General features: G+C 45.7%; 1 protein-coding gene across 1 annotated transcript in view; it reads right to left on the bottom strand.

Moving 5' to 3' along the window:
• The window catches only part of Entrep2 (endosomal transmembrane epsin interactor 2), a 399942-nt gene extending 397924 nt beyond the window's left edge, over positions 1 to 2018 (bottom strand). Inside the window, exon 1 of the mRNA XM_034484687.2 lies at positions 1634 to 2018. Coding sequence (XP_034340578.1) covers positions 1634 to 1852 — 219 coding nt within the window. The 5' untranslated portion in view covers positions 1853 to 2018. The remainder of the gene's footprint in view (positions 1 to 1633) is intronic.
• Between the last annotated feature and the right edge of the window lie 10805 nt (positions 2019 to 12823).

A 12823-nucleotide genomic window follows, 5' to 3' on the forward strand; every position in this document is an offset into this window, starting at 1 on the left:
ATAGCTTTTGAAACACAAACTGCATTCCTGTTTTACATATTTAACTCCTGAAACAAAATGTAGGGGATGTGTACTCTTTACATAAATGTTTTTTACTGCCTCTAATTAATGTTTTATTTTTGAGGAGATATGTATAAAAGATATATATCTCAGTTCTCTTCGAACACCCTAGGGAATCCAGCTAAGACTCCGAGGAAGTGGGGGAGGCTCAGGAAAGAGCCAGGAAACCTAGCTAATTCACCAGTCTGCCACCTGTAGGCTGGTTCCAGCAGGCTGAAACTCAGTACCCACTAGACAGACATGAAAACAACGCATATTAAGTAATGCTAAAAACCGAGCAACAGATGTGTGGAGACTATATATAGGGGCGGGTTTGGACCACGGCTCTCAGGAGGCTGCCTCCCACCTCCTCTCATCGATCTGAACACTGGGAGCTGTGACCACACGTTCTGCCATCCTATTCTGCTCTCCCAGATGAGTCCCCACCCCTGTCTGAAATAAGCTTTGAAAATTAATACCCCCATTAGGATGAACAGCCACACCTGTATCGATCCTTGTTTCCAGGGTATTTTTGCTAAGATCTCATTTTAAACCAGACAAGGAACTTGCAAGAACAAAGGCCATTACAAAATAAATAAATAAATAAATAAATAAATAAATGCAAATACAGGACTGAACTTTTTTTTAATTAGAAAAGTTAAGAACAAACTGCGAACATTAATTACCAAGTCTTGTTTGGGGTCTGTGTACGGGGAATTTAAACGCAGAACGTTCACTGGAAGCCTGTAATGTATTTGTGCACCATCGACCAAATGTAGTTACAGATGTCAAGAGTTCTCGAAACAAGTGCCCGTGTTTATAAATACCCGTGCCGCATTTACCTCCTATTCCCATATGTCCACACTTTATTAATATAGAACACAAGCAACTTTCATCAAAACGATACAAAATGCCAAAAAAAAAAAAAAAAAAAAAAAAAAAGGAAAATCATCTCGGACCAATCAATCGCTTCTTTAATAAATGTTTCCAGAGGATGATTTGAGAGTCAAGAACCTGAAAATCAATCTGGAGTTCAAATAGCACACTTCTGGCTCCGGATAACCAGTAGGTCCAGCCAGACCCGTCCTGGGCTTAAGGAAAAACAAGATACCCTTGCGCTCGGGAGGTGAGTGGCCAGAGCGGGGCCAGTCGGTCCCCTCCAGACTGACCCGCAGCACTGCGCGCCCCCAGCGAGGACCGCAGCGAAGGGAGCCGCGCACAGCGGGTTCTGCACCGGGCTCGGGCGCCCCCGCGCCGCCTTGGTCACGGTCGCCCGCTGCCCCGGTCGGTCACTGGCGGCGAGTAGAGATCCGAGCAGCTGTCCCAGGCAGGGACCGGCCACCGACTGCTACCCACCAGGTGAGGAAGAGAAGGCGGCTGGCCGTTTTCCCCTCAGAAAAGTAACTCCGGGCGCAGCGCTTTGGAGCGGCAGCGCGACGCGCGGCGGTCCCCGGAGTTCCCCTGCCTGGACTTGGAAACTGCTCGCCGAGCGGCAGCTGCCAGACCCGGGCGTTCGCTCCCCCACTCGGCGCGGGCCGCGTCCCCGCCACTGCAGCTCCCGGTCCCAGCCCGCGCCGCCGCCGCAGACACTCACCGAGAAGCCGGCCCAGAAAGGGCAGGAGTGGCGCACGCGGGCGGAGGTGGTGAGAGCCAGCGCCGCGAAGCTCACGGCCACGATGAGGCATCCGAGCGCCATCTGCGTGGCCCCGAGAGCCAGCACGATGCGGGAACGGCCCGGGCACTCGCGCAGGCGGGACAGGCTGCGGGGCAGCGCGTGCGGGCGCGGTGTGCGGGGGCCACCGGCGGGAGGCATCGCGTCCCGCAAGCTCTCTCCCGAGCTGAGCTCCTCTCACCGAGGCGCCGAGGCAAGTTGCGCCGGCTGCGGGGACCGCCTCCCCGCGGGCAGCAGAGGCTGCGGCGCGCGGCCGACACGAGCGGCTCGGGCCGGGCGGAGAGCTGGGCGTCCGCAGCCCGCACCGGTGCCCGCGCCCATGCCACCGCCGCTACGCAGGGCCCGCCGGCCGCGCTGCGCCCTCTCCCGCTCGCCCGCCCGTCCGCGCGCTCCCCTGGCCGAGCGCGGGCGCGAGCCGCGGTGTCGGGCGCGAGCCGCCGCGGGCTTCGGGAGCGAGCCTAGCCGCTGTGCGCGGGGGCCCGGGAGAGAACCGGAGCCGAAGCCGGGACTAGGCGGGGAGCGGGGAGCGGGGAGCGGGGAGCGGGGAGCGGGGAGCGGGGAGCGGGGAGCGGGAGAGGTCGCAGGTGTGTCCTCCGCGTTGGCGCCTCCTCCCGGGCCGCGGCGGATACTGGGGAAAGGACAGACGGAGTCGAGACACCGACAAGGACAGCGGGCTCTGAGGGGACACTTTGGCCAAGGCGTGGGAGCCTGGCTGTGGGACCTGCGGCTATGGATTTCCTACACGGAGCCCCAGGCGTGGCGGCCTCCAGGTAATAAGCCTAGCCGCCTTCATGCAGTTCCAGAAACATCCTAGAAGCCACCGAGGACACTCCCAGGCCACGCAGTTGCCTTCTATCCACCTCTCCTTTGCGGGGCTTTTTTTTTTTTTTTTTTTTTTTTTTTAAATAAAACATGTCCCAAGTTTGGCCTTTAAAACAATATGCAAGAGCGAATGTAAATGGACGTTGTATTAACCTATTAAACAGCCTATACTCCCTCTTGCCCACAGTTTTAATAATTATTGGCTTCCTTGGAATTGCAAGGAAACCTGGAGATTCGGTTGTCCCAATGCTTTTGTGGCCCTGTTAATGAGACAACTTTAAGCCTATTAATGTTGAATGGGACCTGCAGCGTTGGAAGTATGAAAGACTGACCGAAAAGGAAAGTTGAAAAGAATGAAAGCCAAAGGCCATTTCTTCAGTGACCTCTTGGCAGGAAAAATGGAGTCGTCCATCCCTGTCTGCCTCTCCCCGCCCCAACCCCCACCCCGTTGGATTGGAAGTACTGAACATTGTCCTCCCGAAAATATCTCAATTGCTGGTGCTTGAAATTTCAGCGTTAGAGATATTGATTCCTTTGGGGCTTGACGAGCCCCTATTAAAATGCAAATTCCCCTTGAAGGGGCAATAGCTCAGCCTTTATCAGCCAACACCTTACCAGGGATGGGATTTATTTTCCAATTTAACTGGATGACCAAGGGATGAAGCGAGAGGGTGGGAATCCCAGGATAAAGTGGATGACCTCCAAATATTGGCCTGTGGCCAACTGCTGTCGTCTCTCCCAGTTCTTTATAAAATGAAATAAGCCTCTGGCCAGGTGTTTAGAGCGCCCTAGTACAAATTCCAATTTCCTGGAGGTATTTTCTATCTAGAAGTTCTCAGGAAGCATTTTCGTCAGTGCTTGAAACAATATCAAAGCGTGATACTCCACTGCCCTCACCTCCCTCGCCCATTCAAGCATTTTTCTGAAAACCGGTTCAGACTAGGGGGTCTAAGCAGAACCATCCATTTAAGACTCTTAGAGGTAAGTACCTCAGCAAACAAAAACCAAACAGAAGCCTTGCCTCTAAGACATCAAAAGAGAGATGATCAGCGTTACAAATGAACAAATTACTTAGCTTATCCACATTATATACTAGTCAAAATCGTGTTTAAAACCGCACTGTTTGCCATAGAGAAGGTTTGAGACAAGCAAAAGCAGGCAAGCCCCCTGGGGGCCTTTTTGGTCTCCAGGGGACTTTGTCAGCACACAGATAATTGCTCCAAAGTCAGTTGCATCTGGGTTCAGTGGGATAGAAAATACTGCCACACCTGCTGCCCCAGTGACTGGAAAGGAGCTCTCTGACTACACTGTAATCCAGACGCTGTTGCTATCAGCTTGGCAAGAGGTGGTGATGGGGTTGGTGTAGGGCAAGGGGAGGTAGTAAGGCGAGTGGGGGGAGGGTAGTGGGGGGCAAGAAGTAGTAGAGAGGGCAAGACGGGGTGACGGGGTAAGGATGGTGGTGATTTGAGTGACAGTAGACAGCAGATGTGGAGAGTACTTGGAACTGTAGATGATGGTCTAAACACAAGGAAGTGCTAAGGGGCGGTCTCCAGGAAACTCTCATTTAGTAATTAAATTGCTTCCAAAGTAAACATGGAAGTTTTTCAATTTATGAATGGCATGCTGTCAGTCCTGAAGCAGGAGGCATGTGTTAAGAGGGTTACAAACACTTACCTCCTCTGAGAACTTTGACATGGGGACAAAGAGATTGATCCAGAAATCAAGCTTACTTTACTGCTCTAAAAATGTGTCGTATTAGTTTTTAAAAAAACAAAAAACAAGCAAACAAAAAAACATGCTCAGGACAAAATAATTTAACAACAAACTTAAGTAAAGAACAATTTGTGATTCAGGTATCCCTCAGAGTCAGAAGTGCAGAGAACTCCCCTTTGCAGCACCAGCAATATGGAGAAATGGAAAGGGGTGAAGAAAAATGGCAACCAACCAAAAGGTTGATAGCTTCAAAATTCCTTTCCTGGCGAAGATCAAAGAAGAGGACATTCATCATCGAGTCACTGAAACTGAGTGTCGGACGTTTCCCAGGAAGTCAAACAAACAGGTCAGCTTTCAGCATGGCAATTCAGCATGAGCGATGCCATCTTGGTTTGGCCTGTTGTGACGTCACATGGGAGCCCAGTCTATAATTTTGTTGAACATTGTTTCACAGAATTTTAAGATTCTCATTACTGGGGTGGCTGCAGTTTTCTTGGAATTTAGAGTTATAATTAAACTGAGCTGATTTCTCAGGCATGAAGCCATGAAGAAAGAAGGAAGGGAGGCTTGAAAATAAAGGGTGGGGGAAAGAAGGGAGAAGATGGTGCTGGCATGAGTCTAACCCCTGCTCTGCCCCTGACAATTCACCATCCCCTTTGATCCTCAGGATATGTCTCCATTAAAATACAAGTTAGTGTCAGAGCAGAGCATGGGTGGCCTTCAGGAATAACTTAAGACAACTTTGTCTTCTCCTTGGGTCAGTCTCCTTGGGTGACTAAAGCATCGCTTTTGAGCAAAACAAAACTCACAGCTGAACTTCTTGACGAGAGGCGAGTTACTCACCTTTTTGCCATGAGAGATTGGGTAGCTGAGCAAACCCCCTGCCATGCCATGCAATTAATCCAGACCTGCTCCCTTTGGCATGTTCCTTTCTGTAGATGGATAAGAAATAAATGTGTCCTTTCGTGACCTCTCTAAGCAAGAAGAAACTTGTGCTTAGAGTCTTGGCCCTCAACAAGTACTGGTCCAAAGGACACTCTCCACACATAGACCCAGATGATGCTATGTGACTTTGCCCCCCAAGTTATCCTTGATTGGTGAATAAAGATGCCGACAGCCAATAGCTGAACAGAAGAGACATAGGCAGGGTTTGGAGTTCCTGAACTTGGGACAGAGAACCACAAGGGAGGAAGAAAAGAGAAAAATCCTGAGGTAAATAGAGGAGAAGAAGCTATGGAGTAAGAATCTTAAAATAATGGCCACATGGGTTGGCTAATTGGAGTTAACGGCAGCCCAGACAAAACTTGACAAATTATATAATGGGATTATAGGCTGGGAAATAGACATAATAACATGGAGGACAGATGCCTACCCAGCTCTTGTGCTGATTAAGGCTTATTGTAAATATAAAGGTTTGTGTGTCTTTTATCTGGGGACTGAATGATCAAAGGTGGGATAGAAAGCCCAGATTGAGATTAAATATTTCAGCAACATATAGGTGCCCAACATGGGGTCCCAATGTTGTTGGAATTATAGTTCTAATAAACCCATATAAAGACACACAATCTAAGTATTTTATTTATAAGCCAAATGCCTAGATTGGGCAGATCTTGGGGTATTCTAACTTATTTCCAGCTATAAAGCCACTTGTTACTTGCTGTTTCTCCTGGCCATGTGGTTCTGGTCTGTGGCAGTGGCTTCCTTTCTATCCATACTCTTCTCTACTCCTACCTGCAACTTCCTCTCCAACCTCCAGTCCCACCTTACTCCCTCCACTGCCCAATCACAGGCTGTAACCTTATACTGACCAGTTAAATTGGGGAGAAGATTCACATAGCATCACTTGAGTATGTGAGCATCTGCTTGTCAAGGGCAACCACATCTTGAGAAGCCAGTTTTAGCTATAGGATACAGGCAGCATCATTCTGACCCACTACATCTAAGCTTACTACAACACTGAAGTAATCAAGACAATATGGTACTCTCAGAAGGTAATCATATACACCATGGGACCATGAGACTAGAATTAAGAGTCCAGAAATAAACCCACACATCTAAGACTAATTGATCTTTGATAAGTGTCAGTCAACTAACACCATTCAACAGTGAAAAAATAAACTTCAACTGATATTTCTGGAACAACTGTATTTGCATGTACAAAATAAAAGGAAGGGGTCCAATTTCCCATCATATACAGAAATTAAACCAAAGTGGATCAGACTTCTCAATATAAGAGCAAAACCTATAAAACTCCTAGTAAGACAAGATTGGTATAAAACCTTATGACCATGGCCCTGACTTTGACTCTTGGATGTGTGATGTAGTTTGGACATTGAACATTCCACAAAGGCCTCTGCATTAAGGGCATAGTCCCCAGAGTGGTGCTGTTGGAAGGTAGTGGAGCTTTTCATTGTGAGGCCTTGGATATGTCATTAGGTCATCAAGGGTATGCCATTTTAATAATTAATTTTAACTATCAACTTAATGAACTCTAGAACCACCTGGGAGACCAGTATTTGAAAATGCATGTAGGTGATTATCTCGATTGATAATTGAGGTAGAACTGTCTGTCTGTTGTGGGTAGCTCCATTCCCTGGCTAAGATCCTAGATGTATAAAAAGGAGAAAGTAATCAGAACACCAGCATTCCTTGCTGTTTCTTAGCTGTGCATGTAATATACCCAGCTACTTGATGCTCCTCATGCTCTGACTTCCTGGCCATGATGGATAGTAACAGAGAATTATTAACCAAAATAAACCTTTTCTTCTTTAAATTTCTTTTGTCTGGATATTTTATTACAGCAGCAGGCAAAGAAAACAGTACAGGAATCAGTACCAGAAGTGGGGTTATTACTCTGATAAACCTAACCATTCAGTTCTCAGGCCCTTAGAACTACTTGGTGGCTAGAATGTGGAAGAATTTGGTACTTGGAACTAGAAAAGCCTGTCATGCTAGAAGCAAAGTTTAATGACCCATTCTGGCCGGGGCTTAGAAGAGAAGAATGCTAAGAAAGGACCCATGAGATGGTGCTGCAGGTGAAGGTCTTTGCTACCTGACAGTGCATGCAGATGACCTGAGTCCAATTCCCAAAGCCCGTGTACCAGCAGGAGGAGAGAACTGATTTCTCAAAGTTCTTTGCTGATCTCCACATGCGTACCATGCATTTGTATGTGTCTGTGTGCATGTGACCTACACATACTCTACACACAAACATACACATAATGATAATAAATGTTTTTACCCCTCAAAAGATGCTGAGAGAAATGCAGACGTTGGAGCCTGAATCACAAAGTTACAGAGGTGAACAAGAACTACTGGGAACTAGGTTCTGTGATATATGCTGTCAAAGACACTGAATGATGTTGAGCTGAAAATAAGCGACTAGTTTGTTTGGCAGATGAAAGTATCAAGACGGTAAAGTATCCAGGCCAGTGGTAAGAAAGCTGCTGTAATTATGAAAGAGACAATGCCACTGAAGAGAATCCTCATGCACTGAATAAGGATACTTGGAGCGATAGCCTTAAGGTAAAGGAAGACCCCACACATCCGAGGCTCTACCTTGTGAAGATCTAAATTCATTTGAAAGAAGAAAGCCAGAGCTAAAGGGTTCCCTGCTCTTTGAAGAGAAGTGTATGAGGACACATTTCCCACAGCTCAGCTGTGGTCTAAAGCACCTGTGGTCTAAGGGTACCAGCTTGAGTCTCAAGCTGGCAACAGAACTTTACACCATCATTCACAGGAGCTGCCTTGGGAGGTGTGGAAGATTGGGGGAGTATAGGGTCCTATTCTACTGGTTAAGTGATCAACTGGGGATAGGGTTTGAGTCCCTACAAGAAGACCCCAAGAGACCTCTGTGTGACATTAACCTAGGAAAGTTAAGTCAAACTTGTAATTGGAACCCCAGGATATTGCAGATGCCAAAGAACATCCACTGATGAAAGCTGTAGTCATGGAGTTGGAGTAGAGCCAGCCTAAGAGAGAGGCTATGTGTGGTGCACATAAAGAGGCTGAGAAGTGGGGCTACCTCAGTCCTTTGGAGCCCAGCCAATTTCATCAAATGCCAAACATGGAGTTACAGGATTTGTTTTTTTGCCCTGCTGGATTTTGATCTTCCTTTGGTCCAGTCATTCCTCTGTTATACTCCAGTTCTTCCATGCTGAGTGAGAATGTATATTTGTGCAATTGCACATTGGGAAGATGTTGTTTATTTTTTATTCTATAGTAGTTCGCAGTTAGGCTATCACCTTAAATCTCAGATGAGGTGTGGACTTTGGGGTTTAAACAGTTGGAATTGCTAAAGACTGTAAGTACTTTGAAAGTTGGATTGTGATTTGCATTATATGATAAGCATGGGATTCTGAGGACGGGGGTGCAAGGGTATGGTTTAAAATGGCATCTTTGAGTGTCAAATTGGCAGGGAGTGGAGCTGTGATGTTTAATATCAAGCCACAGCTTGATGAGCTCTAGAATAACCTGAGGGTTCAGCCTCTGGGCATGCCTGTGAGGAAATGTCTTCATTAGGTTAACTGAGATGGGAAGACTTGCCCACTGTGGGTAACTTCATTCCCCTGGCTGAGATTCCAGACTGTGTGGTCTCAGCACAAGCATCTTTTGTTTTCTGTTTGCTGACAGTGGCTGTGATCTGACCAGATGCTTTAAACTCCAGCTGCTGTGACTTCTCATCATGGCGGACCACAACCTAAAGCTATGAGTTAAAATAATCCCTCTATATTTAAGTTCCCCTTGTCAAGGCACTTATTACAGCAATGGGAAAAGAAACTAAGACAACACTCAAACAAGTTTGTGGAGCCTGGGACCTCCATTTTTCTCTTTAATTTTCTGGAGATGAGATTTGCTTCACCCCGAAATCCCTACCATTGCCATCCAGGTACCATCCAATAGATGTATCAGAGATGCAACAAAGAGTCCACTCTATTTTGCATCAGAATCTCCAAAAAAAAAAAAAAAAAAAGGCCAAAGTAAACTTTCTTTATAAGCTAATTATTGTATCAGGTTTTTCACTGTAATAACATCTGACTGGTAAATCATGACAATAAAAACATGAGCAATAAAGAAAAAAGTAGATCATACTCAAGGAACTAAAACCTTTTTATGAATCAAATAACATTATTTTTTTAAAAAAAAAATTAAGCCCAGAAAATAATATGTATGATCAAGGATGTGGAAAAAATAAGACCAGCTGTACATTGCTACAATGTAATATAGAGCCGTTGTAGAAAATGACTATACAGATTCCCCAACAAGGCTAGAAGTAATTATTCTGTGCTTTAGAAAGGAATTTCTACCTAAAAGAGACTCAAAGAGATATTTGTACATTCAGGTTCACAGCAGCGTTGCTCACAATAGACAACTCAGCTGTCCTGGAACAAATTAGGGGAGTCTAGGAGGTAGATCAGTGTGGGAAACACTTGCCATGCATGCTTCATGACCTGAGTGCAGATAGCCAAAAACCCATGTAAAAGCCAGAACAGTGTACAAGTGTCTGTACATATGTGGACGCGCACCTGTGAGGAGATGGGAGAATTGAGACAGGAGAATTACTGGAAGTAGCTATCAAAAGAGACCCCCATTCCAAACAAGGTTGAAGATGAGAACTGTCACCCAAGGTTGCACTCTGATCTCAACATACACGCCATGGCATATGCATGCGTAAACACACACACACACACACACACACACACACAATAAATGAGTCAACAAAATGTAATATATACAGATAGAAGAACAACATTCAGCATTAAAAAGTGGGAAATTCTGATGCACATTGTATTATGGGCAAGAAGCCTTCATCAGATTATGCTAAGTGAAACAAGCCAGCCATAGAAGAATAAACAATTGTTTTGTTTATAAGAAGAGTCCAAAATAGTCAGACTCAGAGAAAAGCATAAGCTGTTCTGCTCTCTGGAGGAGGGGACAATGGAAAGCTGGTGTTGAATGGGTACCAGGATTTTACTTGGAAAAGCTAAAAACTTATACCATATATGATGGTCATACAATACTTTATTATACTGTATGCCACAGAATTGTTCGCTTATAAATTATTAAAATGGTAAGCATTGTGTTAAATGTACTTTACCACGGTAAGAAAAGGACAGGCTGAAATGCCATTTCCTATGCACTAGAATGGCTATAATTTAGAAAAAAAAAAACAGGAAATAATTGTTGGGTAGGAAGTGGAAAAATTGAAGCTCATTGCTATAGTGCAGCTGAAAACAGTGTGGATGTTTGCCCCTTCCTAGGTATGTGCCTACAGGGGCTGAGATGGACCTCGAGCATCCCCTGCTTTTCACCACCAACTCTAGAGTCACTGTCAGGGAGTTAGACGCATGAGAGTCCCAGGGCACTGATGGAGAAGAGAGTTAGTATGAACGTGGCTAGTTTCTGTTCGTGTCTTTTTAAAAAAAAAAAAAAATGTCTATCCATTTGCTGCCAAAATAACTGAAAGGCAGCCAAGTCAATGTACAATATGTCGAACCACAGGGGTTAGGTATAGAGTAATTGACTAGGGGAGACAAATCTTGTTGGGAAAGGGACTCAGAATAGATCATTATGGATGGATGAGGGGGCTGGAATGAGAGGATCAAGTGAGGAGCAGGAGGGAAGAAGAGAATGAGAAGGAATAGAATACATGGAGAGACAGCTAAAATTAAGGGCCATCTGAGGGGTAGTATTGAAATCTAATACAGTAGAAGCTCCTGAAAACATATGAGGCCAATCTAAATAAAATTGCCAAATAATGGGGGAGATAGAGCCATCTCTTGTCACCAGATGAAGCCTTGAGTTTGTTCTGGATAGCTCTGGTGTATATGTAAGAGGATAGTTTTTCAATAGTATGCAAGCTAAACCAGGACATACAGATATGGAATTATAAGCCTTTTTATAGTTAGGATAGATGGTGGGATGCTTTATTTAATCACAAAATTGATGGACTGGTTGTTAAGTGTATCTTATATTTTATAAATTACAAAATGGTAATAGTTGTGCTCAATATATATTTGAGATAAAAGAGCCTTTTAGTTGGACAAAAAGGGGGAAATGTTGTAGATACCCCTGGTGCTGTTTGTATTTTGATGTTAATTCTACTTCCCCAAGAGGGGCTGCCTGGGACATACTCAGATGATTTCATGTGAACCTTCCCCTAATGAATAGATTTCAAGGGACCAATCACTGGGCAAGTAGACAGGACTTCCAGGTCAGAGAAAGGGACTGCAGAAGAGGAGAGGAGACTTTGCTGGAGATGATGGAGACAGAAATGCAGCTTGCAATACCCAAGATACAACTCACAGACCACATGAAGCTCATAAACAAGGAAGACCAAAGTGTGGGTGCTTTGGCCCTTCTTAGAAGGGGTAACAAAATACTTATGGGAGCAAATATGGAGACAAAGCATGGGACAGAAACTGAAGGAAGGGCTGTCCAGAGACTGCTCCACCTGGGTATCCATCCCTTGTGCAGTCACCAAAGGCAGACACTGATGTGAATGCCAGGAAGTGCATGCTGACGGGAGCCTGATATAGCTATCTCCTTAGAGGTCTGCCAGAGTCTGAAATATACAGAGCCTGATGCTCACAGCTAACCATTGAACTGATCATGGGGTTCCCAATGGAGGAGTGAGAGAGAAGACTGAAGGAGCTGAAAGGGTTTGCAGCCCCATGGGGAGAGCAACAATACCAACCAAACAGAGCCCCCAGTGTATAAACCACCAGCCTGGGAGCACATAGGGAAGGGACCCATGGCCCCAGTTGTATACACAGGGGAGAATAGTGTCAGGCATAGGTGGGTGAGGAAACTCTTGGTCCAGTGAAGGCTGGATGCCCCAGTGTGGGGGAAATCATGGGTGGGGAGGTGGGAGTGTGGGGGGGGTATGTCCACATAGAAGCAGGAGGAGGGGTGATGGGATAGGGGGTTCTTGGGTGGGGAGGAAATGGGGAAAGAGGATTACATTTGAAATGTAAACAAAATATCCAATAAAATTTTTTTTAAAAAATGTAGGTAGCAGAATGCCCCACACCCCACAACCCACCCCACACCCCCGTTCAGATGACAGATCCACCAGGATTCAATACCAGAGCATTTGTAACTTAAAATAGCTTACAACATTAGGATGCTAGTTGCCAGGCCCACTGATTATGTTGCCTTTTGATTCTAAACTAAGATTGTGCGGTATTTTCCTTCACGGAGCGACTCAACTGAGTTCAAGAGAAAAGGTACAGTGGTGGGGCACCCTAGCCAGCCACAGGAATTTGGAAGCATAGGGCTGGCATGGCAGTGGCTCACCGTGGGAACTTAGCAAGCCGGGTGGAGGGATTTGGGGGCTTTGAGACAGAGGGTCTGCCGGTGCCTTGCCAGGGGTAGAGTGGGTGATTTTTTTTTTTTTTTTTAATATTTCACGCTTCACGAGTTCCAGAATTGGATTATGTCTAATTGAGTTTTTGCCCAAAGGAGTCCCATGGGAATCCTCAGACAACCCAGTCTTGTTGTCAATGCCCCAATGCTGAAGACAATACCTACACAACTCATTGAACACGAAGAAGTTGAGCTGGTGTCTACATAGGG

The sequence above is a fragment of the Arvicanthis niloticus genome, chromosome 1 (genome assembly GCF_011762505.2).
Source record: "Arvicanthis niloticus isolate mArvNil1 chromosome 1, mArvNil1.pat.X, whole genome shotgun sequence".
Classification (NCBI taxonomy): domain Eukaryota; kingdom Metazoa; phylum Chordata; class Mammalia; order Rodentia; family Muridae; genus Arvicanthis; species Arvicanthis niloticus.